Source organism: Gracilinanus agilis, chromosome 4 (genome assembly GCF_016433145.1).
Source record: "Gracilinanus agilis isolate LMUSP501 chromosome 4, AgileGrace, whole genome shotgun sequence".
Lineage (NCBI taxonomy): Eukaryota > Metazoa > Chordata > Mammalia > Didelphimorphia > Didelphidae > Gracilinanus > Gracilinanus agilis.
This window is the reverse complement of record NC_058133.1, coordinates 353,959,190-353,986,158: the sequence shown is the minus strand read 5'-3', so window position 1 is coordinate 353,986,158 and position 26,969 is coordinate 353,959,190. Positions and strand designations below refer to the sequence as shown.

The window sequence follows — 26,969 nt, the reverse complement described above, 5'->3', positions numbered from 1 at the left end:
AACACTTCTTTACGGTAAATCAGGGGGCTGAAATTTTGCATCTCATTCAAACACAATTCAGGTTCATTGTGATTCATCTATTTAGGCAAATAGCACAGTCATATATTTGTACACGTGTGCCATAGAGTCTGGGCTTTCTAAACATTTCTTAAAAAAAAAAAAGCAGCAACACGTTAATTGAATGTAAGGAAGTTACACAATGGAACTGATATTAAATTTTTCTATCTACTAACCAGAATACTTAAAAGGTGTAAGTTTGACTAGGATAAATTATTTCATGGCTTTAAGTCAGTTTAGAGGAAAAATACAATTGTTCAGATTCTAACTAATCAAACCAAATTATGTCTCCGCGATAACTCGGAACATTAGATGATATAACCACTTTTAACAGTAAGGGAAATTGCACGACTCCCCTTTCTTTGATCCCCCTGAATAATTTCAAATTCAAATTAAAAGTCCACCAGAAATCTGATATCACCCTAATCCTGTGAAAATGTGTAGGGGTTTGGCATTTCGTAACATTTTTGGAGGGGATGAGTGAGAAATTGTACTTCACAGGTTTCTCCGCCATCTCTTTCCGGGGGAGGAGATGTGATTAATGACTTCCTAAATAAGAGCCTAGTTTTCGAGCCTAGAATAAGAGTGAACCTCAATCAGAGGCGATTGTTCCCCAGGAACAGAGAGGAGGAGGGAAAGGAGGAGGGGAAGAGAGAAGAAGGGAGGGGAGAAGAAAGGGGGAGGGGAAAGGGAACGAAGGGGAGTGGAAAGGGGGAAAGGGGAGGAGGGGAAGACTATGAAGAAAGGAGAATGGGAGGTAGAATGGGCAGGAAAAAGAAGAAAGTAGAGATAGGAGGAGCAGGAGAAAGGAGGTAATTAGGTCTAATATTGACCAGGGCACCAACATTTTAAAGCTGCACCATTACTGGTGGAGTCAAATAGATGAACAATTTCTAACGGATTTAGTGGCCTCCCTCTCAAGGTAATTCCCTCTTAAACGCTGGACCTTTTATATTGCCTCAGCTATCGAAATGGTTTGATTACATGAGTCTGGCGTCAATAGTATTGCATTTAGGAAATATTAGGATAAAGACTTTGACATTAAACAGTTAGCTTAATATTTGTTTCACTTAAAAATGTTTCTCGTTTATTAATATCAAAACCACAAGTCCATCCTCCACCTCCCCCACTCCCACCCCCATTTTCTTAGATAAGCAGTTTACACAAAAACTAGCGATACTACTTCCCTTCAATAAGTTCCGGAGCCCTCCCCTCCCCCACCATACCCAGGCCACTCTTTCCACCTCTTAACCCACCCTCCCCAACCTAACACACTCCTAACTCTTAAAGCTTGGTTTAGCACAAGCTAAAGTTTAGTTAGTCAATATAAGGACCACTGAAAAAACATATATTAGATTCCCATTATACTCCCTCTTCCTATACATAGGAAATATACTTCCTATTTGGAAGACAAAAATGTGTGGCAATGTACAGATCTGAAATAAAAATAACTTGTACTAAACTTTAAGTAATTTTCAGTTGTTTGGGGCGGGGGGGGGGGGTGCAGTAAAGGGGAGTGGCGTCAAACAGTCCGACCAATTTAGAAAGGTTCATTTCCTTGGTTTACTCTTTGTGTACAAAGTTTTCTACTTTTTTTAATTTGGGAGGGATAACAATGAGTCAGCTGATATGAAGGTGAAAAGGAACTAATTGCATAAAAATACAAGCAATCTAGCAATTGAAACAAGATTTAAATCTTTACTTTTCTTTGCATTCTCAAACTACACTATTTTAAAAAATGAAAGTCAACATATTACATTAAGTGGTGTAACTTGGTTTCTGGATCACCTGGCTTATACATAACATAATTTGTACATTACATACTATTTCACATGAAAACATTTTGATTATTCGAAAGCTAAATTTTGATTAATAAAAGTTAACAGATTCTCAAAGCCTCAAGAAATAGCTCTTTGAAAAAAGTCAACAGGAAAATTCACAAAATATTTCTGACAAAGCAATTCAATGTGTTAAAAAGTGACAAAATAAAATCTTTCTAAAAAAGCGCTATCCTAAAATGTATAAAAATGGTGTTTTGTTAAGCATACATTTATCTTAGGTCTCTCATTTTACTGGTATTTAAAAAAAAAAAACTAAGGTAGGCAGAGTATTTCTAGGCAAAACTCAAATCATTTCCTAGTACTCCAATGTCTAATTCCTTTGTTTTGTAACTCAATTTGCAAAGTGGGGGGGGGGGGAGGGAGACAAGATTAAAATTAGCCAAGAAAAGACTACAATCACTGAAGACAGCTGAAGCACGTTTAATGCTATAGTTACAAGATACACGGACTTGCCCCGATTTGGGGGCCTCCAGTATTAGTGGAATTAAGGTAGGGTTCACTGGACTGGTCACTGGTGTCAGATGTTATCGACTCATTCATTTCCTGAGAGGGACATCGGCCTTTCAAGTTGTGTAGAAGGTAGAGCTCTTTTCAACTAGGAACTCTCAGAAACCTCCTAAAATTCATTCACAAAGAATTGAGGGCAAATACGCATACATACCTTTTAAAACACTCCGACACAAAAGAAACTGGGCTTGGGAAATAAAGTATCCCAGTACTACTTGTTTTGCGGGCAGTTATTTAAATCGATTTATTATCTTGCCCCACCCCCCAAAGAAATCTTCAGAGAGAAATTATTTTATAAATTGAACTCAATCTCTTGACGCTCATGGGAGGCTTCTTTGACTTAAGAACGCCAAACAGCTCGACTTGAATACTTTCCAATTTGTCACCTTCCTGCAGTCTTCTGGATTTAATTTTTTTTTCATTTCCGACTAATTTTAATACCTGAAAGAACTCGATTTTGACTCAAAACGCATGTTTTATATCTAGGAGAGTCAAATTCTTGGTTAGTTTGATTTATCGCAGTTCTTGCAAAATCCTTTGAAATAAAGATCAAGTAGCTACCTAGAAATCGCCAACGTGCTTTTTAAAAATTAAAATGTAATAAACAGAAAGTGGGCTATGAGTTTGGTTATTCCCGATTATTTGGTTTCTCCATTTAAAACTCGCGGCGGAACATTTTCTCTAAGTAGCCTGGCTGTTGTTTTTTCGTTTGTTTGTTTCTTTTGTTATGTTGTGTGGCGTTCTGCAATAATACTGTGCTAGGCGCCGAACGAGGTACCTATCACTGCTCAATCATTACTTTCAACTCTTCTTTGGTGCACTGTGACTTCTATTATAGGCAGAAACAAAGCTCCGGTTCTTCTTAAAACTAGAGGGAGGGGCTGCTGCTCTCCTGCTAATAACTCCACCGGTTTTATCCTCCCTCCAAAAAATCCCGGTGTTTGCAGCCAATACAAGATCCTAGCTCCAACTGCCCTCGAATCTTTCTCATTCCCACCGACTGAGATGATCCCCCCAGAGGGTCAAAGAAACCCACCGCCAAGACTGGCAGGTTGACCTGCACTCTTCCAAGCACCTCTAGCCCCGACTACTTCCTCTCCCCTTTCTCTCGTGGTTCACCTTTTCCTTTCTTCAGCAGCTCAACATTGCTTCTCTTGATGTTGAGCAGTTCAACAATACTCCAAAGCTTCCTTCCCAAGAATCACTAGTGATCATTTCTCACTAATTAAACGACTTTCACATTTGGCCTCTTGCCCCTGCCCAGATGTACTTCTAAAAAAACCAACACCAAACAAAAGAGTCCTTCTCTCCCTCCTGCCCTGCCCCCACCCACTATCACTAAACAGAATTTACTGTTTTTGCTGTATCTGGAGGTGTTCATCACCTAAAACTGGATCCTTTTATTCTTGAAATCCTGGGATTTCAAGGCACTAAAGTAAGGTAAGGCCAGGGAGAAGATGTTACATTAATAGGGAAAAAATTCAGCAGCAATCCCAAGAATGGGAATGACTAAACAATGATAACTGATACGGTATGAATCTCTACTACCATCATTTTGAAGTCAAAATACCACTTTAAGCGTTTGAGGATTAATGGGAGAAAAAAATGTCGGGAGGAAAAGAGGTTGAGAGGAGAGAGGAAGTGGAGATGTTCTCGTTAAAGAGAGCACTTCTTCCTGCGGCGTGATCTTTTCCCGCCTAAATGACGCCACAGCCAAAGCGTTCCTCCCCCAGACATTTCCCCCTCTCAGTCTCTCTTGTTCCAATGAGCATTTTGTGGGATTTCTAAGCAATCATCTTTCTAGAAAACCTTGTAATCATGAAGCCAAGTAAACAAGAGTAATCAACGGAGAGGAGTATTCTAAGGGCATCAGTTGAGAGAACTGTTTATTAAGCAAAATTTCGTTTTCTTGCCTCTTTAATATCCCCTTCTGGAGGCAAAGTAACTAAATTTACCTGTAACTATTTGCCTAAACTAAGAATTTTACATATTTTAAGAAAAACTGAATCAAACAATTTCCTTAAAACCTTTGCTTCATATATAATAGTTTGAGTCTGGAAAAATTCATTCCATTTGAACTATTCTCTGTTTCTCAAGAACAAATGGAAGTAAGATCTTTTTATATATAAACACTTGGTATAAAATAGTTCCATTAAATTTTTTAAAATGAAAAAATTAAGCAAAAAAAGGATAATTTAATCCCTAAAAAATGGAAATGGCAAATGTAATTTAATCGATTGATTTCTCTAAGAACCAAATTGAGAAATGTCTTGTGATTACTTTCACTCAAAATTTTCTGATTTATGATCAATTAAATTTTAAAATGTTTCAATATCTAATTGAAGGTGTTAATTGAGTATAAAAGTTCAATGATGAATTATCTTCAAATGGGGGTAAATGCATAAAAAAGTTCTAAAATATATACTAGATTTTCTTTACTTCCACATATATGGAACAACCAAAATTATTTGGAAGCATTTAAAGTGAATTTTTTCATATTTATGCTGGGAAAATGGAATTGTCAATAATTCTCACTTTGGATATAGATTGGAGGCATTATTCTTTATATGCTACGATGCATTAATTTCCTTTTTAAAAAATAATGTAGAAAATAACCATATGAAACTAATGTATGTGTTATCAAATAAAGTTAAAATGAGGGAGAAAAACCATAAGACATTTTTTAAACTTAACTATCCCATATAAAATAATTAGCTGAAAGAAAGTCTGGAATGTTAATAACATTATCTAATGGCTTATGGTGATTATTTCAAAATTCACACATGCTGAAAACAAGTTGAAATGGTAAGGAAAGAAAACAGGAAAGAAGAGAAAACCAATGCTTCAGATAATAAAGACCTTAAGAAACATGGAAAAAGCCTGATTTAGTTAAAAGAGACTTAAAAAGTGAGTGATGACCTAGGTTTTAATCCTATTTACTGCATCACTTTGGTTAAATCAATGAATTTTTCTGGCCCTCAGTATCATCATCTCTAAAATGAAGGTGTTGAACTAAGTGATTTTTAAAGTTCCCTGTCAGCTCTAAAATTTTATTATTATTTTAATATATCTGGAAATACAGCATATATATGTGTATATAAATATATGTATGTAGCCTACCAACAAATTAACAATTTGGACTATAAATTTATTAGCAATATGTTCTAAATTGATGAGGAGTTTAAGAGGTTCTTTAGAAATATTAGAATATACTTTCTTCATCATGAGTCAATATTACATTTACATCATATATCTTAAATATATCATTTAAATATATAAATATAAAATACAACAACAGAAAATAAAAGTCCATGACTTCTCCCCCTCAGAGTTCTCAGGAAAGCAAATAATAAAGCAAAAACACTTTATTAATTAAAATCCTATAGGTACTCTTTGGAATTTCCTTTTTCCGTGATGATTTTTCATGCTACCACATTAGAGGATATAAACCAAAAGATCTCAAAAAAAAAACAAAACTCTCTACCATCCTTTAAGTAGGAAAAGAAACATTTGTACCAAATATTCAACTCTAAAACATTAGACTCCTGAACACCAAGAATCATTACATCTCTCTGTATTCAGTCATTCATTTTTAGCTAATTAATTTGATAAACCAATCAAAGGAACTATCACAAGAGATAAATTCCCTTTAATTGCACTTGTATTTGATGCTTTCACTCACTGCTGGCCAACAACACTACATTTATGGCTTGCAGAAGTGGAACTGAGTTTATCAAACAAATTCATCAAGCATATCATCATAAACTGAAATTTCTCTTGTATGAATAAGCATTACATATAATTTGTTATTTCTAGAACACAATAATTACCATTTCTGTGGCACTTTAAAGTTTGCTAAGTACATTCCTAACAAAATGTAAAGTAGGATCTTTATCCCCATTTTATAGATGAGGCAACCGAGGTTTTAAAAGGTTGAAGTGATTTGCTCATTCCATAAATAGATAGTAATATGATCTCAAGTCAGCATTTAAACCTAGACTTCTGACCTTAGTCAAGTGCTTTTTGCATTACCACATGCTGCTTCTCAATATAATAAAATATGTACAAAAATCAAGCTTTACAATAATTTACACCAGTTTAATCATAATGAAGAGTACAGCTTCCTTTTATTATTAGTTACATTCTACCACATTTTTATTTATTTTGCTAAATATTTCCCAATTACATTTTTTAAGAGCACAGATTCTTAAAAATAAAATGGTCTCTTGCCTCAACTCTGCCCCTTAGAATTCCTAGTTCCCTTAAATGACAAGTGTACCTAGTATAGGAGGTCCTGCCCCATTTATTAGTACTCTCTGCATTTAAAGTTTTGTATTTCCTTTGTACCTGTTTTGTATTTGCTTGTCTGAATATAAGTTGCCTAATCCCTCAGAATGTAAGCTCCCTGAGAGGAGAGACTGCTTCTCTTTGGTCTTAGCACCCCTAAACTCTAGCATACTGCATGGTATACAGTTGATGCTTAACAAAAACTTTCTCTAATAAGTCTAGAAACATTTACCTTAATATATGTGTTAATATATATATTTTTAAGTTGGGCCAAATTACTTGCTAATTACCATTTCTAGTTTAATTACACAGAAGGGCAACCTGGTATAATAGAAAGAATCTCACCACAGAAAAGCTTGGGTTCAACATCTGCCTCTGCCTTTGAATATTTGAATTATACAGAGAAGTGACTTAATTCCTTTGAACTTTAATTTTCTCATATGTAGGGCAAGATTGATAATAATACTGGCACCATCTTGCCTAAGGAAAGTGCTTTTTTCATCTTTAAAGTTCTACATAAATGTGATTTGAAAAGCGATAGGAAAAGTGCTTTCTTAAATCTACTAACATTTTGAATATTTATCTTGAAGTCTCTATAGGCGTAATGTTTGGCAATTGTACCCATTTCCAAAAATATTTGGATTTCAGTAGGCTCAAAGACTAGGAGGGCCAAACAGATTGTTAAATTTCAGTGTGAGCATTTACTCTTTGGAAATCTACAAATACTACATATCAGGGTATGACTTACTGTTTTGCTGATGTCTAGACTTGAAAAAGTCATGGAGAAAATATTAGTAATGCAGATTAAATTTAAATGCATGCTAAGTGTACATTCCCCCCACCACACCCCCAGAGAGCTGGTTGTTAAATATTAACCAGCATCCCCTTAGTTGCAGCCCTTAAGTTTTTAGGAAGGAAAGAGATGAGAATTCCTATAAATATTGAGAACCTTGAGTACAAGTGGGTATCACAGATTTCAGAACTGGACAGGATCTTAGAGATAATATGATTATAGATTCCAAGCCAGACAGGACCTCAAAGATCACTCTTCAAACCCCTTCATTTTGCTGATGAAGAAATAGTTCCACGAAGTTAAAAGCCTTGATGAAGGTCACATAGAAAATAAAATTATGAGATACTATATTTAAATCATATACTGTGGCATCCAACCTACTACTCCTTCCCACTATAAGAGAATATCATAAGAGAAATCCTTTAGAGGAAGGAGAAATATTAACAGCTGTAATTGCTACTCAGCTGAAAAAAAATCATGCTAAGTTCATGAAAAAAATTCAGCTAAGATAAACACTAAAAAACAAACAAAAAAAAAACTAACCTGGGCTTGAAGAAACCTTCTGGAATGACCTCATCATCTTCTGAGGAACCTGGAATTAGAGAGTTCAAGTCAGAACTTTATTCATTCTACCAGTGCACCCTATTTAATTGCCTCTTCTCCAACTTAACGGCTCATTATAAGGCCATAAAATGGCAAAGCTTTGACTCTGTGAAGTGACCTGTAAACTTTTTAACTGTTTAAGACTTACCTAGCTCATCAAATCCACAATTAGATAACCAATTGTTATAACAATCAAACTGAGAATGCAGCACCTTGCCTTGCCTTTTCCAGTTAAAAGGCATTGTGTAAACAAGGTTCTTTAATTTGGTTTTTATTTTATTAGCACTATACAATTAATGATGTGGTCAAAAGAAACAGATTACCTAAAAAATAAAGTGTTTTCTCCTTACTTATTAACTAATAAGTATTTATTTATATTTAATTTCAAACAATAATTCAATAACTCACAAGTTTAACATGCATATAGCTCAATACAGAAGAGCTGGCATTTTATATAGTGTTGTAGGATTTGCAAAATGCTTTAAGTAGATTTCCTAATTTAAACCTCAATATTAAAGGTGAGGTTGGAAGTACAGGTTTTGTCTTTGTTTTTAACAGATGTAGAAACCTAAGGCACTTAGAAGATAAGGGTCTGGCTCCTGGTTACAATGTGTCAAATGATAGCAGCCATATTTGACTTTTATTTCCTTTCATACATATTTTAAAAGAAATCTATTGAAAATCCAAGTTTTGTTACATACCACCCAATCTGGATGTCACAACTCCTTTTAGATATTTTAAAAGAGAAACTACCTATTTGGTGAAGGTAATATATTATCCAAAGATATTAACTGTATACTATACAATATTTGAAAAAGCAAAATTATTATTCTAAAACTGGGTTTTAAGTTTAAGTTGATTAATGTAATAGAACTAGTGTAATTCAGAGTACATTTTCCATTGAGTCCAATGTAGAAGACATCACAGTCCAATAAAATGTGCTCCCTCCCTTCACTCCCACTTCCTAAAAGCCATTCAGCAATAAGGAACAGTAAATGGCAAAAAGCACTCAGGATGGTTATTGCACAATAATTTTTACTCAGGTTGTATAGTCATTTAAGACACAGAAAATTAATTTGTTTGAACGTGCACAAGCTCATCTTCTCCAGGCATATGTTTTTTTTCCTCTCTTTGCTTGATTTTAAAACATTATTTCTACTATTTCAACTCCTCAAAGAAAGAAACCATTTTTGTAGCATCTTTGGGTGTCTTATCTAATTCTCTTACCCAAGGAAAATAGAGGTTTTTCCAAGTGCAGAGAGGTCTACTAAATGTTGACCCAGGACTCTTTCTATCAAGGGTGACAATTCCTCTCCATAAAGGTTTGAAGCAAAAATGTGAATAAAAGGTTTCTGAGCCTCAGACCACTATAGATTAAATCCTTCTCAGTTATCCTTGGTCTTTTAACAGCAAAAGATAGGCCAGTCTATAGTAAACTATACTTTTCTCTTTTAAAATATAGTATTGTATTTTAATATAGTCCCTTTCCATGGTGAAATTAATTTAACCCTGGAATTATTAACAAGGGAATCTCACTATGATTTCTGTGTTATGCTTATAACTTAGAAAACTTTTTAATGTGCCCTTTATGAACATAAGTAGATTGGGTTTGTTTTCTTCTCTATATAGCTTTTGTTTAATTGTGAAGAAAACAAACCCATTTTTAAACATAGACATTAAATGTAATAAAAATATTATTGAACTTCAATGTTCTTTCAGCAAGACATATTAAGTAGAAAACTACAAGTCAGGCTTTCAAGATTAACACTCACCACAAAATTAAAAATTAAAAGTTTTTGAAATCCCAAAATGCACTGAATACACTTAATAATAATTTATTCACTATTTTTACCTTATTACTTAAAAGATAGATCATGGTTTAAATATTTGTGCATGTTTTATTTTTAAATAAATATCTGATTTTATATAGAAAATGTTATGATTTGAGATCTTAACCAAGATATTAAAAATGTAAATAACCAATAACTTTCCAATTGCTTATGCAAATATAGATATGGTTTACTGCTACATGATGTATTTTTAAAATACACAGAACTACCCATGGTCTGCACAAATTCCTATGATTTACATTAATTCTTTAAATTATATTATGTAACAATATTTTTTCATTATGGTAGATATTTTTAATTTTCCATGATATGTATTTACATTGATTCATTACTTTTAGAACTGAAGTATACATATCAAAATGTTGAAAATATGCAGTATAATTGGCTAACATTTGATACTTTACATGTTCATGAGCATTATTTTATATGGTTTAGTTCAGTGGCAGTATTTAGTATTATTAAATTTTATTATCAAATGTTAATGTCTAATGCTAAATTTTGTTTCCAAGAACACCAGTAAAAATATACTAAGTAGAAACCAGTTCTGCAAACAACAAAAAGCATTTAGTTTCTACAAGGAAAAGAGAATACCCAAGAAACAAATTATTTCATGACAAATGACAAGAACCAGAATTTCTAAAATAATTTTAAACAACCTTTGGGAGGGAAAGGTTTTAACTAACAATAATATTTTCCAAAATAATGTAAATACATGTGCCAAAGAGCTTGTTTCAGTGACCAATTATTAGCTGTCACCATATCAAATAATAGAATTAAAAACATTATTTTTATTGGCCAAAATTTTAAGAGAATTCAACCTTTTACATATGAAATGGCATAACAAAAGTATACAAAAAGAAAAATCCAAAAACACACCATTCATTAAAATGTTCATTTAAATTTAAAATAATTAAGCATGGTTTATAAGCATACTTTGGAAAATACAAGAAATAATTAATATTTGCACTTAAGGGGAACTGTTGCTCTTCCTACAAAAATGGTTCATATATTTAGTTAGAAATGTAAAGGTATTTTAAATTATTTAATATATATGCAAGGACATGTTATAATAAGTTTCAATTGCCATAATGCAAATTATTCATTATACAATAGCTGTCATTTTCAAGTCTGACTTTTTAAAATTTGTCTTGTAAAATTATAATCCATGTATTCATTGTTCTTTTGATGAAGAGTGAAAACTGAACTGCATTTAGATACAACTGAAAATATCAATTGATAGCCATCATAGACGCAGAATGGTAACTTACACAAAAGGTTGACCTTGTTTGTTGTTAGGAATGTGATGTGTGAAAGAAATATGGAGCAACTTAAAATGTTAACACAGCAGACTGTCTTGATTATTCTTTGTTTTTTAACATATTTTCCCTATAGATTTAGTTAATTACTTTACTTTGAAAAAAGAAATAGGAAGGGTATAAAAATTATTGGCTCTTTGAAATGCTGAAAATTTCTGAAAACTCATTCCAGGGTTACATTCATTTTTATCTTTCAGAAGTATTTGCTTTCCATCTATATCATGTAAAGCATTTAATTGCAAATAATAATGATATTTGTAGCATTGCTAAATTACCACATAAAATTTAATTTTCTTGACAGCTCTACAAATTTGATTTCAGTTAATCTGACATAAGATATGAATACCTCTGAAAACAGGTCTTGCTTTTAAATTGTGGTTATTAATAAGAGTTTGCTAGAAAATAAAAATACTTACTCTCCAAGAAACTGAATATAAGTCAACAGGCACATTTAAAGATATTGCCCAAGGCATAACTGTTAATTTGATAAGTCATAATTTTCTTTAACTTAAATGTATATGTTAAAATACAAATGGGCTTACACAGTTGGTTTTGCTCATGCAAATGTTTTGTATTTTTCATTACAAGAAACAATAGTTTTATATGATAAAGCTTCCAACTGAGTAATTGTTCTGATCACTGGGAGTAGAGGTAAAATGAGACAAAGAAAGAAGAGTGTTAGATTTCTAAGATAAATATGGGCAAAATAAACGCAAAAATCCCTTTTAAAAATAGCTAGTACATTTGAAGATCAAATTTTAAATTAAGTAGCCTATTTGTAAAATAAATAACAAAAAAGTTGCAAAGTAAAACTAGAAATAATTTCACTGAATTGTCAAGTTAACAAAAATATTTTGTTTTGCACATAATTTTGTTCTTCAACAATGTCATTTTGATGTTTATTAACACATGAAATGAACAAAGTAAATGAGAACCACTTTTTATTAACATGAAATGAACAAGTAAATGAGAACCACTTTTAATGTACTCAAGTATTTTCCATAGACATTTTATATATAAAAAAGTTGTTTTCATTTTCTTATCTTGATATCACTGACAATGTATACAGCAATAATTATTTATCAAATTAATAAATGGCATGGTTGTAACTAACTGACATAATGTGTTCAAAATGGTCCTGTGTACTTTGTTTTTTAAATCTATAAATAATAACTATACATAATACTTTCTTTTAAATATTTTAGTAAGGCCTAAATAAAACAATGTGAAAGAATAAATTAAAAAATAAATGTTGATTAAAAAAGTACATGAAAGCTAAGGTATTCTATCACTTAAAATGTCATTCATAAATTATATATAATATACATGGAGATTTAAATAATGATACCTTAATTTCAAATTTTACTTTTTGAAATTAAGGAATTATTTAGACTTTATCATCTTAGAAATAAGACTTGAGAACTTTAAACACTGTTATAAATATTCTCTAGTATATGTTATAAAATATTTTCTGCAATTATAATTGATCATTTAACACTACAGACCTCTTTTCTGTATAATTAAGCTTTTGTTCAGCTAAGAAAAAAACAACTAGAAACTGATTGCTTGAAAATGAGCTGCATGACCTTTGTCCTGGTTTATCACCTTTGACCTTTAATTTGATGATCCTGCATATCAACTCCTTCTATTTTTAGAAGTAGGATGTCAATAAAATTGTGTTTAAAAATTTACTACCTTTGTATTGAAAGATTTAATTCATCATAATTTGCTTTTCAAGTAATCTTTCTATGTTAGCATGAGTCCAAAAAGTGAACAACATATCTACATTGTTAAATTTTATTTCTTGGTAAATAAACATAATGGAATCTCCTGACTTGTAAATGTTAAGGCAGAGAAAACCTGTTATTAAAATTATATTTACTTTCTTCTTCAACAATTTCATTTATTGTTATATACTGAATGAAATGTGCTGCTTCACAGATGATTTCCTAATTTATATTAATTTTGGAGATGATGTCTTTGAGGTAGCTTTGATATATTTTCGAAATCTTATCCAGCAGGGGAAATTAAATGGCAAAAACGAAAACTCATCCTCAAACTCACAGTCTCATAACTAAGAATGTGAAATTTTCATATAGGGTCATTACATCTTCAAATGGCAGGTTTCAGAACAAGAGAAAACCCCAAAATTGATCCCATTGATTTTATTGACCCCTCTCAATATCAAAATGATATAGTAAATTGACATACTTTCAGTGTGATCAAATTTGTCCAGCATAGTCACTACAATGATGCATGGTTCAACAGAGATAAAAGAAATATAGATATATACACACATACATACACATGTGGGGTATGCAAGATAAATGTGTGAATATGTATGTGTGTGTGTATCTTACTACAGTTATTATACCATCTGAACCTCCATAGAACTTTAGACTGTTTGCAGTTGGATTTAGTAGTGATCAATATGGCTGTCTGTCTTGATTCAGCACTCCGGTCAGCGATATCATATAATGTCATTATGTCATAGAAGGAGCTCCTCCACAATACCACTATACATGTATGTGAATGAATTTTCTAAATAATGGTAATTTGTATAAAGTACAACTGTCTGGAGATGCACATCAATTTAAAACACTTAAATGTAAATAATCACCATTGGTGTCCTAGGTGAGCCAGTGATTTATTTTATAAAATTTAAATTTAAAAAATTATAAAAAATCTTTACTACTAAAGAAAATATCTTCTCTATAAAAATAATAATCCATTTTTACATAGATACTTAGCCTTTGAACAGTAAACCTTTCTGTCTTCTCCTCCATTCAACTTCTTCTTCCTCCCTTCCTCTCCCTCAAAATGACACATCATATTTCTGGATCAAAGGACTATAAAAGAAAATTAAAGTCTACTCCAGAAAAACCTCACAAAACAAACAAACGAAAATCCTCTATCTTTACCTTACCTTGGGAATAAGCAGTTTAAAACCTAATTACAGCTCATCATTTAATCCTATATATTTTTATTCAATTAATACATGAGCCTAGAAAAAAAGATAATTTCTTGTTAAGTATTTTCTAACACATAACACAATCTGATACATGTGTATAACAACTTAATCAGTTTTAGGAAGATATTTTCCACATCTGAAGCATATTTTACATGTATGTCCTAAAATTTATGTTTCTTAATCTTGAATTGGAAACTACCATAGCAACATTTTGCATACAGCAGAAAACTTAAAATTATCAGTAGTATGAAATATCTTATTCTCCAACAGATAACCACTGTTTAATGTTATCTTTGTGCACAGTATAGAAAAAAAATTTACAATCAATGTATTTACCAGAGTTCTTTGTGGAATTTGAACATTTTACATTCTGAATATTTATATTCTCACATAAATAAAAACCAACAATTTTAAGAGGGATACATTAGAATATTAGCATTTTAAAACTCATTACACACTGCTTCACTTACAAAAGCATGGTTAACTGTATAATTTTTCTAGCAACTAGTACAAAATTTTCATTTTCAATTTTTATCATGTTTTCATGTATTCATCACAACATAAAGTGAGGAAAAATACAATTTCAATCTTACAATTATTAACAAAAAGTAAGTTATTTAAATATCTAACTAATTGAAAGTCCTATATAATGACAATCTGTAGGGTAAGGTAACATGTAAGTGATAACTGCAACTGTCCTGTTTCCTTAAATTCTGATGACAATTTATTATGAAACAATGATGATAATATTTCTAAAAGAATTGAAATTTCAAAATAAACCATTTTATTTATTTAAAATATTGTCCCATCCCCCCCCTTAAGTGTCAAAAAGAGGCCATGTGCCAGTTTAATTCCTAAAGCCCTTTACATACAATGGATTACCTTATTTCACACATGCTGTGATAAAGAATTAAAGGAGACAAGCTCTGCTCCAAAATATAAGAAGTGTTTAATTGTTAATTTGTTTAATTTTGAAGACTGATCATTTTAATTTAAAAAATATTTGCCCTGATCTTCCTATTAAATAATTTACCAGCTAATCTGGAGCTGATATCTAAGGCAAGCATTTGATAGAATCTCAATCTTGGGGAAAACCTTTGAAAGATTTTCTAAAATTGAATAAAATTCTGATATTTTATAAGTCTACCTTTGGACTTAAATTTTTCAAGTAGTAATAGATGTCTAAATGGTTTGTTGTTATCCTATTGTCTATTTATTTAAACACACCAATTATCAACACTAGGAATGAAATATGGAGCATTTTCATGACCACAATAAAAATCCATTTCAATTGTCACCTTCCTCTGTAACAGTATAATTTAAAAATTACTCATTACACTAATTCACAAAATAAAATTGCCAGTTTTTCTGTTATGGACACTTTCACAATGTTCATGAGTAGAAAACAAAAATTACATTGATTTTTAATGCAATTTATTTTCCCTTATATTGCATTCCATTAACAATACAGTTGTTGATACAAACATCTACACAGCAGATTTATGTCTACAAAGGAATGTAATAATCTCCGGTATTCTTACAGAACCTATATGTATCAGGAAAAAAACACAGAAAGAACTGAGGGGAAATTCAAGGAAACACAGGGAGTGACCTAAGATTTCATTCTGTGTTACATGAAACAATTCAAAATGGCGGACTTACTATTACTTACATTTAAGAAATCGGCTTATGAGAAAAAGAAATAAGCATAATATAAAATGCTTCCTAAAAATACTGAATAATTACCGACGTTCAATTAAAAAAAACAGTTTGAGAAGCACAAATCCTCAGAGAGCATCCGTATTCAATGCGTTCAAATCAGTAACATCTTGCAAGCATGCCATTTCTTCTTTAGCTTTTTCCTTTCGAAACCAATTCAAAATCCAGTTTCATCTTCCTCCCTGTCTCTCAAGTCCTTTATTTTAATTCTTGCATTTACATCTCCTATACGTTGCGCATAAATTTTTCCCAGCCGCTTATTGATACAAAGCAGATCTATTTGTAAGGAGAATAAAGAGATGGGCTGGACTCCCCCTGGTGTCCAATCGCTGTAATGTCACTGCAAATCCCTCCAAGTAGAGGCTTTACTTTGACCTGGGAGTTAGTAAGTTAATGAAATCTCTTTGGTTCTCACTGGTGCCATCATCTCGATGCTTCCAAACCTCAAATGAAGTTTCAAATGTCGGCCTCATCCTCCCGAAATACTTCTCTTTTCCCTTCTCTTTTCCTTCCTCTTTTCCCCATCATTTCCCTCACCCCACCTCCCGGACCCTGGCCCCCGCCCCTTTCTTTCCAAAAGAAATTAAGCAGCCCCACACCCTTCTAAAGATGTTGCACCTTAGGCTGCGAAAGGGACTGGACTGAAGCGGTAACTTTACAGCTGCGCTCATACAACATCTGTTCTTCCAGCAGCAGCCCAAAGCCCAGAGGTGCAAGTAAAGAAGGGAAAAAAAAAAAGGTGTGAACCCGGAAGTACATCGACCCACGCAGCATATTTAATGGCAACCCAAGGGCAATAAATCAGGAGAGGGGAAAAGAATCATTTCAATGCTTGGGCAAATTTGTCACTTTTTTTTTTTTTTAATGGCGATCCCCGTCCCCCACACACCCCTCGCCCTTCCTTCCGCTCATCCCTCCCTTTTTGGTCTTCCATTCTCCTTTTCGAGCTGCCCACCTCGACGCGACTCACGTGCCAAACTCTACAGCCTGCGAATGTCCGCGCGTGCACACACACCACACCCCCCCACGCGCGCGCACACACACACGAACACAGTCACAGACATAGCGACTGGGGCGGAGGGGGGTAGTGGAGGAGGGGGCAGAAGAGGAAGAAGAGGAGGAGCAGGAGGAAGAAGAGGAAAAGGAGGAGGGCGGGTAAATGGTACTGCTTACCTCCCGGGCCTCATGGTCGCGCTGCTAACTCTGTGTGTCAGTGTTTGCGTGCGTGTTTGTGTATCTGTGCGTATCTGTGTGTGCGTGTAATTCGGGAGGACTGGGGTGGGAGGAAGGAGCCCGTATTTTAATACCTTCCTGAGAAGAATGAAGAGGGGCGATTGAAATAGGACTAGGGGAAGTCAAGGGGTGGGGATGTCAAAGGGTAGAAGAATTGGTGCGGGCTAAGGACTGAGGCCAGTAGGGTCAATAGTACATCGTGAGGCAGGGAAGGGAGAAGAGAAAGCGGCTCGAGGCTGCGGAGCTCAGGATCCGCTGCAGCCGCCGCCGATGCTGCTGCCGCCGCCGCCTGGAGAGGGGCGGGCAGGCGGACAGGCTGGCAGGGAGTGGAGGGGGAGGAGGGCCAGGGAGTCAGTCAGGAGGAGGTTGTGAGACGCGGCGGCAGCACCAGACACTAACAGCTCGAGCCCTGCGTCAGGCAGCGGCACGCGCACACCTGCCCACCGCCCGGCCCAGCCTCTTGATTGGCTGCCTGGAAGGGGCGCGCGAGATTGAAGTCTCCCCATTCATTCCTTTGGGCTGCGAGAGTTAGCTGGGTGGAGACGGGCGGGGTTAGGGAGCTTGCTGGTGGAGTACCGGCTGTCTTGTGTTTCTGTCTCTCGGTCTCTGTTGATTTGTGTCTCTGACCGTGTTTCTGTTTTTCTCTCTCGGCATCTATATCTCTCTCTCTCTCCCTACCCCACTCCCACCCTCAGGAAGATACACACATACAAACGCATCCTGGCCGGATGCCACAGTCCGAATGCCCACCTGAGAATCAGTTTCTGAGAAGCACCCTGGTGTGATGGAGCTGTTTTGAGTGAATATCAGAGCTGTTATCTAATAGGTGTGTGTTACTTTGGGTAAATTATAGGCCCTCCCTGAGCTCCTTTCTTCATCTGTAACAATATGGGTTAATCTTGCACTAACTATCCTATAAGATTACTCTAAAGAGCTATAAAAACGTAATTTATTACTAATACTTTACCCCTATTTTTCAAGATTAAATTTTTTAAAACCAGGATAGTAATATATATGTATTATATAAAACAAAAGTATATATACATATATATATATAATATGTACAACATGTTCTCTCATTTTCCATCCATTTCAGTAAGAATAAAAATAACTATATTAAGATTGGTTCTTTTAGGGAAATTACCCACTTTTAATCCCTGCTCAATGCAAAATGTCCTTTATGAATTTAATATAAATGCATTATAGAATTAGGGAGGCACACTACTCATATACTGTTTTATATTAAAAAATTAGGAGGTAACTATTATACTACTAATGTATACTGTGCAATACTTTAAAATCTAGCTCTGGAAAGAACCAAAAGATCTTAGTATCATTCTCTTATTTTACAGAACATTATATTAAGGCCCCCAAAAATTGTGATTTTCCCAAGGTTACACCAGTGCTAGCCAATCTTAATGTCTTTACACTTCAAAGCCAATCTTTCCACTGCTTCTACTCAATTTTGGTTCAAGTCAACTCAACCAATATATTTTTTAAGCAACTTCCATGTGAAAGTTTTGTGTTGGCTGCTAGAGATATAAAGGCAAAACAAAGCAAAATATTCAACAACTTGCCCTTTCTTTGAAGAGCTTATAAACTGGGATATACATGTACATAGGTAAATAAAATGGAAGGTAGAGAGTTAATTAGTGCAACAAAGTCAAAAAGTTCAGAAATGTTTGAGAAGGGAAGATTTTAAAGAGAAGGTGGTAACTAATGCTTGAAGAAAGATAAGGCTCCTGAAAGGATAAAATGGAAGTCATTCAAGGCATAGGGAACAGACAAGCTGTGCAAGTGCAGGGACATAGAAGATATGGCACGTGGAGTTTAGGGAACAACCAAGTAGGCCAGTTTGTCTGAAAGAGTGTGTACATGGTCTAATGGAAAGAATAAAGAATTTGAACTTTGAGGAACTTTGTTCAAATCTCAATTTCTGATGCTTAGTATCTTATTATCCGTGAGACTTGGAAAAGACATTTAACCTCCCGAGACCTACTTTCCTCAATTATAAAATGAGAACTTTTGAATAAATGAACTGTAAAATGTCTTCCTACCCTAAATCTATTAGCCTTTTTAAAGGGAATAATTGTGTAATGAGACAGGAAAGGTAGATTAGATTTAGATTGTGGAATGACTTAAACACCAACTTAAGGAGTTTATATTTGATCATGCAACTAATTAATAGTTACTGAAATGTTCAAGTAGAAGAATGACATAATTATATATTCCTTCAGAACATTATTTTGATGTTAATGTAGAGGGTAAATTCAAAAAAATAAGTGGTAGGGAGATCAGTTTAGTGGTTACAACAATAATCTAGTCAAGAATACGAATTAGAGTGGTGCCCATGAGAATGAAGAAAGAGAATTAATTGCAAGAGATGTAATGATAGCACAAATAGGACTTGGCCATTGACTCACTATGGGAGTAGTGGATGAAGAAGTAAGAATCAAAGATTACTTGAAGGTGATTGAACCTGTATTAATGAGAGGTTAGTGATATTATCATCAAAAATAGGGGACACTTGGAGGAAGGATGAGAGTAGGGGGAGAAAATGAGTATTGTGTTGGACATGTTAATATCCAGATGAGATATCACATAGGCAGTTGGAGATATGGGACTAGAATTTAAAAGAGATCAGACCTGGATTTTCTTTGAGATTTTTTTCTGATTTCTTCCTGGTAGTTTTTATTAATATTACCTTTAGAGTTGCTTTGATCATGACATTATTGAGTTGCTCTTCTGATACTTTATCAAAATTTTTTTATTTTGAGCCAGAATCTCCCCTTCCTTCTCTCCTTTGCCTCCACCCTGAGATGGCAAGCAATCTGATATAGATTTTGCATGTGCAGTAATGTAAAACATTTTCCAATTAGTTATTTTGTGGAAGAACTTAAAAATTTTTTAAGAAAGAAGTGAAATATAATATGTTTTGGTCTGTATTCAGACTCGTGTCAGTTCTTTCTCTAGAGATGGATGGCATCTTTCATCATGAGTCCTTGGGGATTGACTTGGATAGATGTATTGCCAAGAATAGCTAAGTTGTTCACAATTGTTCATCATACAGTATTGCTGTTACTGTGTACAATGTTCTGGTTCTGCTTACCTTCCTTTGCATTGATTCATGTCTTTCTAGGTTTTCCCAAAACCATCCATCATTTCTTAAAGCACAACAGTATTCCATACAATCATATACCGTGATTTGTTCATCCAGTCCCCAATTGAAGGACATCTCAATTTCCAATTCTTTGCAACCACAAAAAGAGCTGATACAAACATTTTTGTACAAATGGATCATTTACCCTTTTTTGGATCTCTTTGGAATACAGACCTAGTAGTTGTAATACTAGAGCAAAGGCTATGCAGTTTTAAAGCCCTTTGAGCAAAATTCCAAATTGCTCTCCAGAATGGTTGGAGCAGTTCACAAATCCACCAATATTGCATTAGTGTCCCAATTTTCACACAACCCCTCTGACATTTTTCATTTTCCTTTATGGTCTTATTAGCCAATCTGATTGGTATGAGGTGGCATTTCAGAGTGCTTTGATTTGTACTTCTCTAATCAAGAGTGATTTAGAGCATTTTTTCATGTAATTATAGATAGCCTTGATTTCTTCTGAAAATTTCCAATTTGACCATTTATCAATTGGAGAGTTACTTATATTCTTATACTTTTGATTCAGTTCCCTATATATTTGAGAAATTGGTTTATTATTTGTTAATTTGTTGTTTATTTAGTAAACAAATGTGACCCTGAACCAAAACACATTGCCATCTCTTTAAGTGACTCTATGGAAGGAGAACTTGGAAATGATGCTGCAGTAGCATTTAACATTTGGTCTGGGATGCAGGTAGCCCCCTAACAACTATCAGTTAAAAGTTCAGTTGAATGGAGAGTAATGGTCCATGTGGTTGAATGGGAATTTCCTGATCCTTAGGTAAGTGGAGAGAAATTTTTTTGAGTTTCTGAGGTTCTGAGATATTATTTTATTTTATTTTAGTTTCACTTAAAACTTTTATTTATTTATTTATTTTAGAATAATTTTCCATGGTTCCATGATTCATGTTCTTTCTCTCCCTTTCTCCTTCCCCATCCTGTAGCCAATGAGCAATTCCACTGAGTTTTACATGTATCATTGTTCAAAACTTAGATCCATATTATTAATATTTGCAATCATTTAAAGTCAACATCCCCAATCATATACTCATTGAACCATGTGATCAAGCAAATGTTTTTCTTCTATGTTTCTAATCCCGCAGTTCTTTCTTTGGATGTGGATAGCATTCTTTGAGATATTATTTTAAATAGCACTTAGTCTACAAACTTGACCAAGATAAAATATATTCTGTTACATTGATGAGTGCAGCCTCAATTTTTTTTTAATGTGGGAGGGATTCTTTACCTAATTTATGGACTGATTCATTCAAAGATCCAGGTTGTACCATATTCCTTTAAATGGATCCAGGTTCGGAGATAAGCTCTGCAATAGGTATAGGAAATCAAATTAAATATGTCCATATGACCTCTGCCATTGTGGTCCTCAACAGAATGAGGCTATTAGATGGCATGATGCTATTTCAAATCGACTAGCTAAATTATCGAAGTGCTAGATACAGGTAATTAGCAGTTCGAGACCTAAGAGAGGCTCCAAGACTAGAGTTAGTAATTGTGAACAATAATAACTATACTGCCACTATCATAGATGTTAGCCTACACTTTGAGAATAGATACTCTTCTTTCCAGTATCACAAACTGGCAAAATAGAGAAATGCCAGAGATTTCCTCATGGCTACAGGGTTAGCTGTGATGTGCTGATAGTAGGGACCTTAGGAAGATGAGCCCTAGCTAACAACATTGTGTTAACTAAATTAAAGATTAGCCTAAGTTTTGCTGGTCTGATGAAGAAATGGATATTATGGGACTCCATCAGGAGTTGGAACTTATATGTAAAGCAAATAACAAGAGTGAAATAGCATATAAAATGCATTCTTGAGAAGAATATACTGAGAAGCAACCATATTGATTTATATACCATGTGCTATGATAAGTTTTGCATAGTAAACAATAATGAAATTATAAAGACAACCAAGTGTGATTGACTTGGATGCGGAGGATGTATGTTCAAATCCCAACTTGATTACTATCTGTGTAATGTTGGATAAATTACTTACCCGCTTTAGTCCCCAGTTTCCTTGTTTCTAACATGAATGAGCTGGAATCAATAGCCTTGAAGGACCCATACAACTCAAAATATATGATTATGTGGATATTAATTTACTAATACATCTGGTAAATACATCCATTCAACCAAATTACATCTTTAAAAATAGTTTTAATATTTGAAGAATAATTTGTGAATGTTTCCCTCTAGAAAATGAACTGAGAAATGGAAACATGAAAGACATAATCTATATATTTTCCCAAATTATATCTTTTATGGTATGGGGAGGGGAGGGAGGAGTTAAATTTTTAAAAATGAAAAATTAAAATAATAAAATATTCTAAAATGGAAAAAATTTGTTGATGCCTTTTGTTTTTATATCACTGTAATTTCTGGATATATTCCCAATTAATTATTTCCCTATATCAAAGAAAAACTATAAGCAAGACTGATAGAAGACTCTCTGATAGGTGTTTGCAACATTCTAGACCTCAACTCATTTCCTTTCTAACAAAAATAAGAAAGTGTCCTACAGTCATTTATTAAACACTTGAAAAGCACTGTCCATGAAGGAGAGTATCTATTAATTTTCTCTGAGAAAATCAGATTCAGGGGTGGGTATTTGGTTTTCCTCTTTTTCTCCAACTTTCTAACTCTCTGCAACTGAAAATCTTAATGTCCCCAAATACTCTCCAAAGTCTTTTCCATTATAATCTCTATACTAAATTATGCTATTCAAAAGTCTTTTATTCCTAATCAATAACTTTTACAAATAGGATTTAAACTGGTGCTTCATTGATAAAGATTCATGTGGAACAGAGCCAATAGAGAAAACATTTTTATGATAAAACTAAAAGAGTGTTGAAATAATAGGCATGTTTGGACAGCTAAATATGAAAGACTCAAACTCAAAGTGGAAAAACCTCATAAACACTGCCAGTGACATATTATAAGAACATTTTGTTACATTTCTTGAACATATAATTTACTGTGCCTGGACAGACATAAGACTTACTTTTAAATAACTGCAGCAGAGTGGATACACTCTTCTCCATTTTTGCATCAGGATCAAGTATCCAGCCTTATTTTAGTATGGCCATGGTTTGTAGAACCTACTCTGGGCTTGGGATATGAGTGCATATAAGACTAATTATCCTCATTATGGCCCTGGTACCATTCTGCAGCCTAGAATTTCTCTAGTTTAACTATTGAGATTCTCTTAATTTTGCCTATGTAGACCTGGCCTTAATTTTTACGTGATCATTGATTACCCTCCCAATTGATTACTCCCTCATTGTAACATGAGTTTTAAAATGCTTTTTTATTAGTCAGGCCATAATTTATTTCTACATTAAATATCATTTTTTCAGAAGCTTTTTAGATGTAGTTCTTAATTCTAATATGCATTAACTATAGTAGCCACTGCTGGTTCATTAGTGTGAATGCCCAGATTTTAGATAATCTGCTGTGTCTTAAGATTCCAAAGATGATTTAGTGCAAAAGGATGCAGACATGATTACTGTATATGAAAAAATAAAACAATTAATTATAAATCATTCTATCTGAAATAGGATGTGCTTTGAGTTAAAAAGCAAAAGCATTATAGTAATTGTTTATTTATGAAGTTGAGTTTACAAGGGATGCACTTATGAAGATACACTTAAATGCTCCCATAATCTTTAGTATGTTATTTAGGTTTATGTTCCAGTATTCTGGTACTAATTCAGGCTTAACATCTACATAAAAATACATATTTTGCATGATTGCACATATATAACCTATATCAAATTGGTTATAATCTTAAGAAGGGGAAGAATAATTGGGTCAAAATAAAATTATTGAAAAATACTTATGTATAATATTTTAGTGCTAAAATAATTACTATAAAGAAGATATGGGCTAAAATGAATACAAAAAAAATGAGAGAACTACTTCCTCCAACCAATGATAATATTCTTTTTATGTTTGGTACTGAACTAATTATAGTCATGGACTTATGATATCACAGAATCACAAAATAGGGGTTTGACCTCAAATTCCAGCCTCAGCAGCCATCTAGTCAAACACACACCATTTAAATTTTTTAAATTTAATTTTTATACCAATTACATGTAATAAATTTTCATATAAGTTTTCCAAAGTTATGTGATACAAATTGTCTCCTTCTCTCCTTCCCTCCCCACTCCCAGAGCTGGCAAGCACTATATCTATATCTATATCTATATCTATATCTATATCTATATCTATAGATATATAAATAATGCATCATTTTAACATAACCAACAAATGATCAGCTACCCCCAGCTCAAAGAACTCCAAGGTATGGGAACCTACCATCTCTTTAGGCAGGCCACTCCACTTTTGGTCAGCTCTTATTTGGAATTTTTTTTCATAAAAAACTTAAATTTGCTTCTTTTCAACTTCCAAAATTTTCTCCTTGTTCTGCTACCTGGGGCCACATAGAACAAGTCTAATCCTTCCTCTATATGAGAATCCTTCAGATACCTGAAGTCAGTTATTTCCACCTTGAATCTTTTCTCTAGACTAAACATACTCAGGTCCTTCAACGAGTATGACTCAGTTACCAAATTATTTTTTTAAAGTACTTGATTTATTATATCACATCAGCTTCCTGGAAAGCAAGCTTTTTCTAGTCAAGAAGTATTTTATAACAGTAAAAGTGATAAGAATAGCTAGAATAGGGGGCAGCTGGGTAGTTTAGTGGATTGAGAGCCAGGCCTAGAGATGGGAGGTCCTAGGTTCAAATCTGACCTCAGACATTTCCCAGCTGTGTGACCTTGGGCAAGTCACTTCACCCCCATTAGCTAGCCCTTACCACTCTTCTACCTTGGAGACAATACACAGTATTGACTCTAAGATGGAAGATAAGGGTTTAAAAAAAAAAGAATAGCTAGAATAACTCTTCTTTTCCTTCTTATTCCTTGTCATTTAGTCAAGCACTTTGACTTGTTAAGATGTACCATTAATAAATACTTTATTTGGATGGCTTCTAAACCAGTATTGCTAGTTGTGTGATTTCTTATGATGTAGGATAGATGCAGTGCACCATAATAAGAAAAGCACTAACTCTGGAGTCAGAGGGTTCAAATTCAAATCTTGGTTTAATTGAACATATATCTCCCTTTTATATGTCTTCCTTGATCTTTTTTTGCTCACTGAATATATATCTTTAAAAAAATCTGATGATTTTAAATATATATAATGATTATTTATTGTAAGAAGCACTTTAAGGCTGCATTTTATTCCACTAGATTAGTAACTTAAAAAAATTAAGAATAATAGGAATATGAAGATTTTATATTTCCTAATGTTCTAAGTCAGATGTGTACCTGTGAACATGAGATCTAATATAGAAAATCAATTGGGAAAGCATGACTATACCCATTTCATGCCTTCACTAAAGCTACTACTGGCTCCTCCACCCTACCTACCCCACCCAGAAGACAGTACATCCCTAGCTAACCTCACTTGCACTAAATGTACTTCCACTCATGAATTTCCCATGATTTGCTGGACCAGGGAAAAGAATAGGCACACTTCTTGCTCTTTACTGCCATTTCAAAATGCTCTCTCTGCCACTATCATTCAATAAACTTTCCTTGAGGTTCATACCATTCAAATATATCATTCTATTCCTTTCCTGTTGGTAATGATCTATGAACCACAAAATCATTCTTCTTCCTTTATTGAAATGTTCAATATTTGACTAATAGTTTTCCTATTCCCACTAACCCCTGTCCTTATATTTGAGTGCTTCAATAATCATATTTATATCTCCATAAATACCTGTTTCCCAATCTCTCCACCTGTTTGCTTTTCATCTTCAATATCATTCCAAGACAATCACACAGAAAATCACTTAAAATTTCATTATCACCCATAAATGGTTCATCTCAATGTTTCAGAATTCCTGAATTCCTCTCTCTAAAGGCAACTTCCCATCTCTTGTTATCTTCTCCCCTTATAAACCAATTTTCCAACCTTATTCTGCTCCTTTCTATTTTCACAGGCAGTCACTCCTTCTCCAGTTTCATTCCCTTAAATATTTTGACCCCATTGTTACCCAAATTTTTTAACGTATTGATGATCTAATCAATTTTGAAGTTCCCTTTAATAATGATGCAGATTTCATCCTATCCATGTTTACCCAAGGGGCAGTTGAGTGGCTCAGTGGATTGAGAGCCAGGCCTAGAGACTGGAGGTCCTAGGTTCAAGTCCGGCCTCAGACACTTCCAGCTGTGTGACCTTGGGCAAGTCACTTGACCCCTACTGCCCACCCTTACCACTCCTGGGCCAAGGACGGTCCCTAGCCCGGATGAAAAAGGAGGAGGGTTGGGCGTGGGGCTAGCAACCCCTCCCTGTAAAAACTACATCTGCTAAAGAAACTGCAACCTAAAAGTAGGGGCAGCTCAGTGGATTGAGAGCCAGGCCTAGAGACGAAAGGTCCTAGGTTCAAAACCCGGGCTCAGACACTTCCCAGCTGGGTGACCCTGAGCAACTGTGTGACCCATTGCCTACTGGTTGTGGCCCTATGCTCCTAGAATGGAGTCCCAGGACAAAAAAAAATGTTTACCCATCCTATGTGACTTTTTTCCATGTTCTGCTC

The 26,969-nt window shown here is 34.1% G+C and overlaps 1 protein-coding gene across 1 annotated transcript in view; it reads right to left on the bottom strand.

Annotated features, from left to right (window-relative positions):
* Positions 1 to 8,065, bottom strand: part of LIN28B (lin-28 homolog B) — a 128,576-nt gene extending 120,511 nt beyond the window's left edge. Inside the window, exon 1 of the mRNA XM_044676083.1 lies at positions 8,029 to 8,065. Within this exon, the coding sequence (XP_044532018.1) occupies positions 8,029 to 8,065 (37 nt within the window). The remainder of the gene's footprint in view (positions 1 to 8,028) is intronic.
* Positions 8,066 to 26,969: the final 18,904 nt, after the last annotated feature.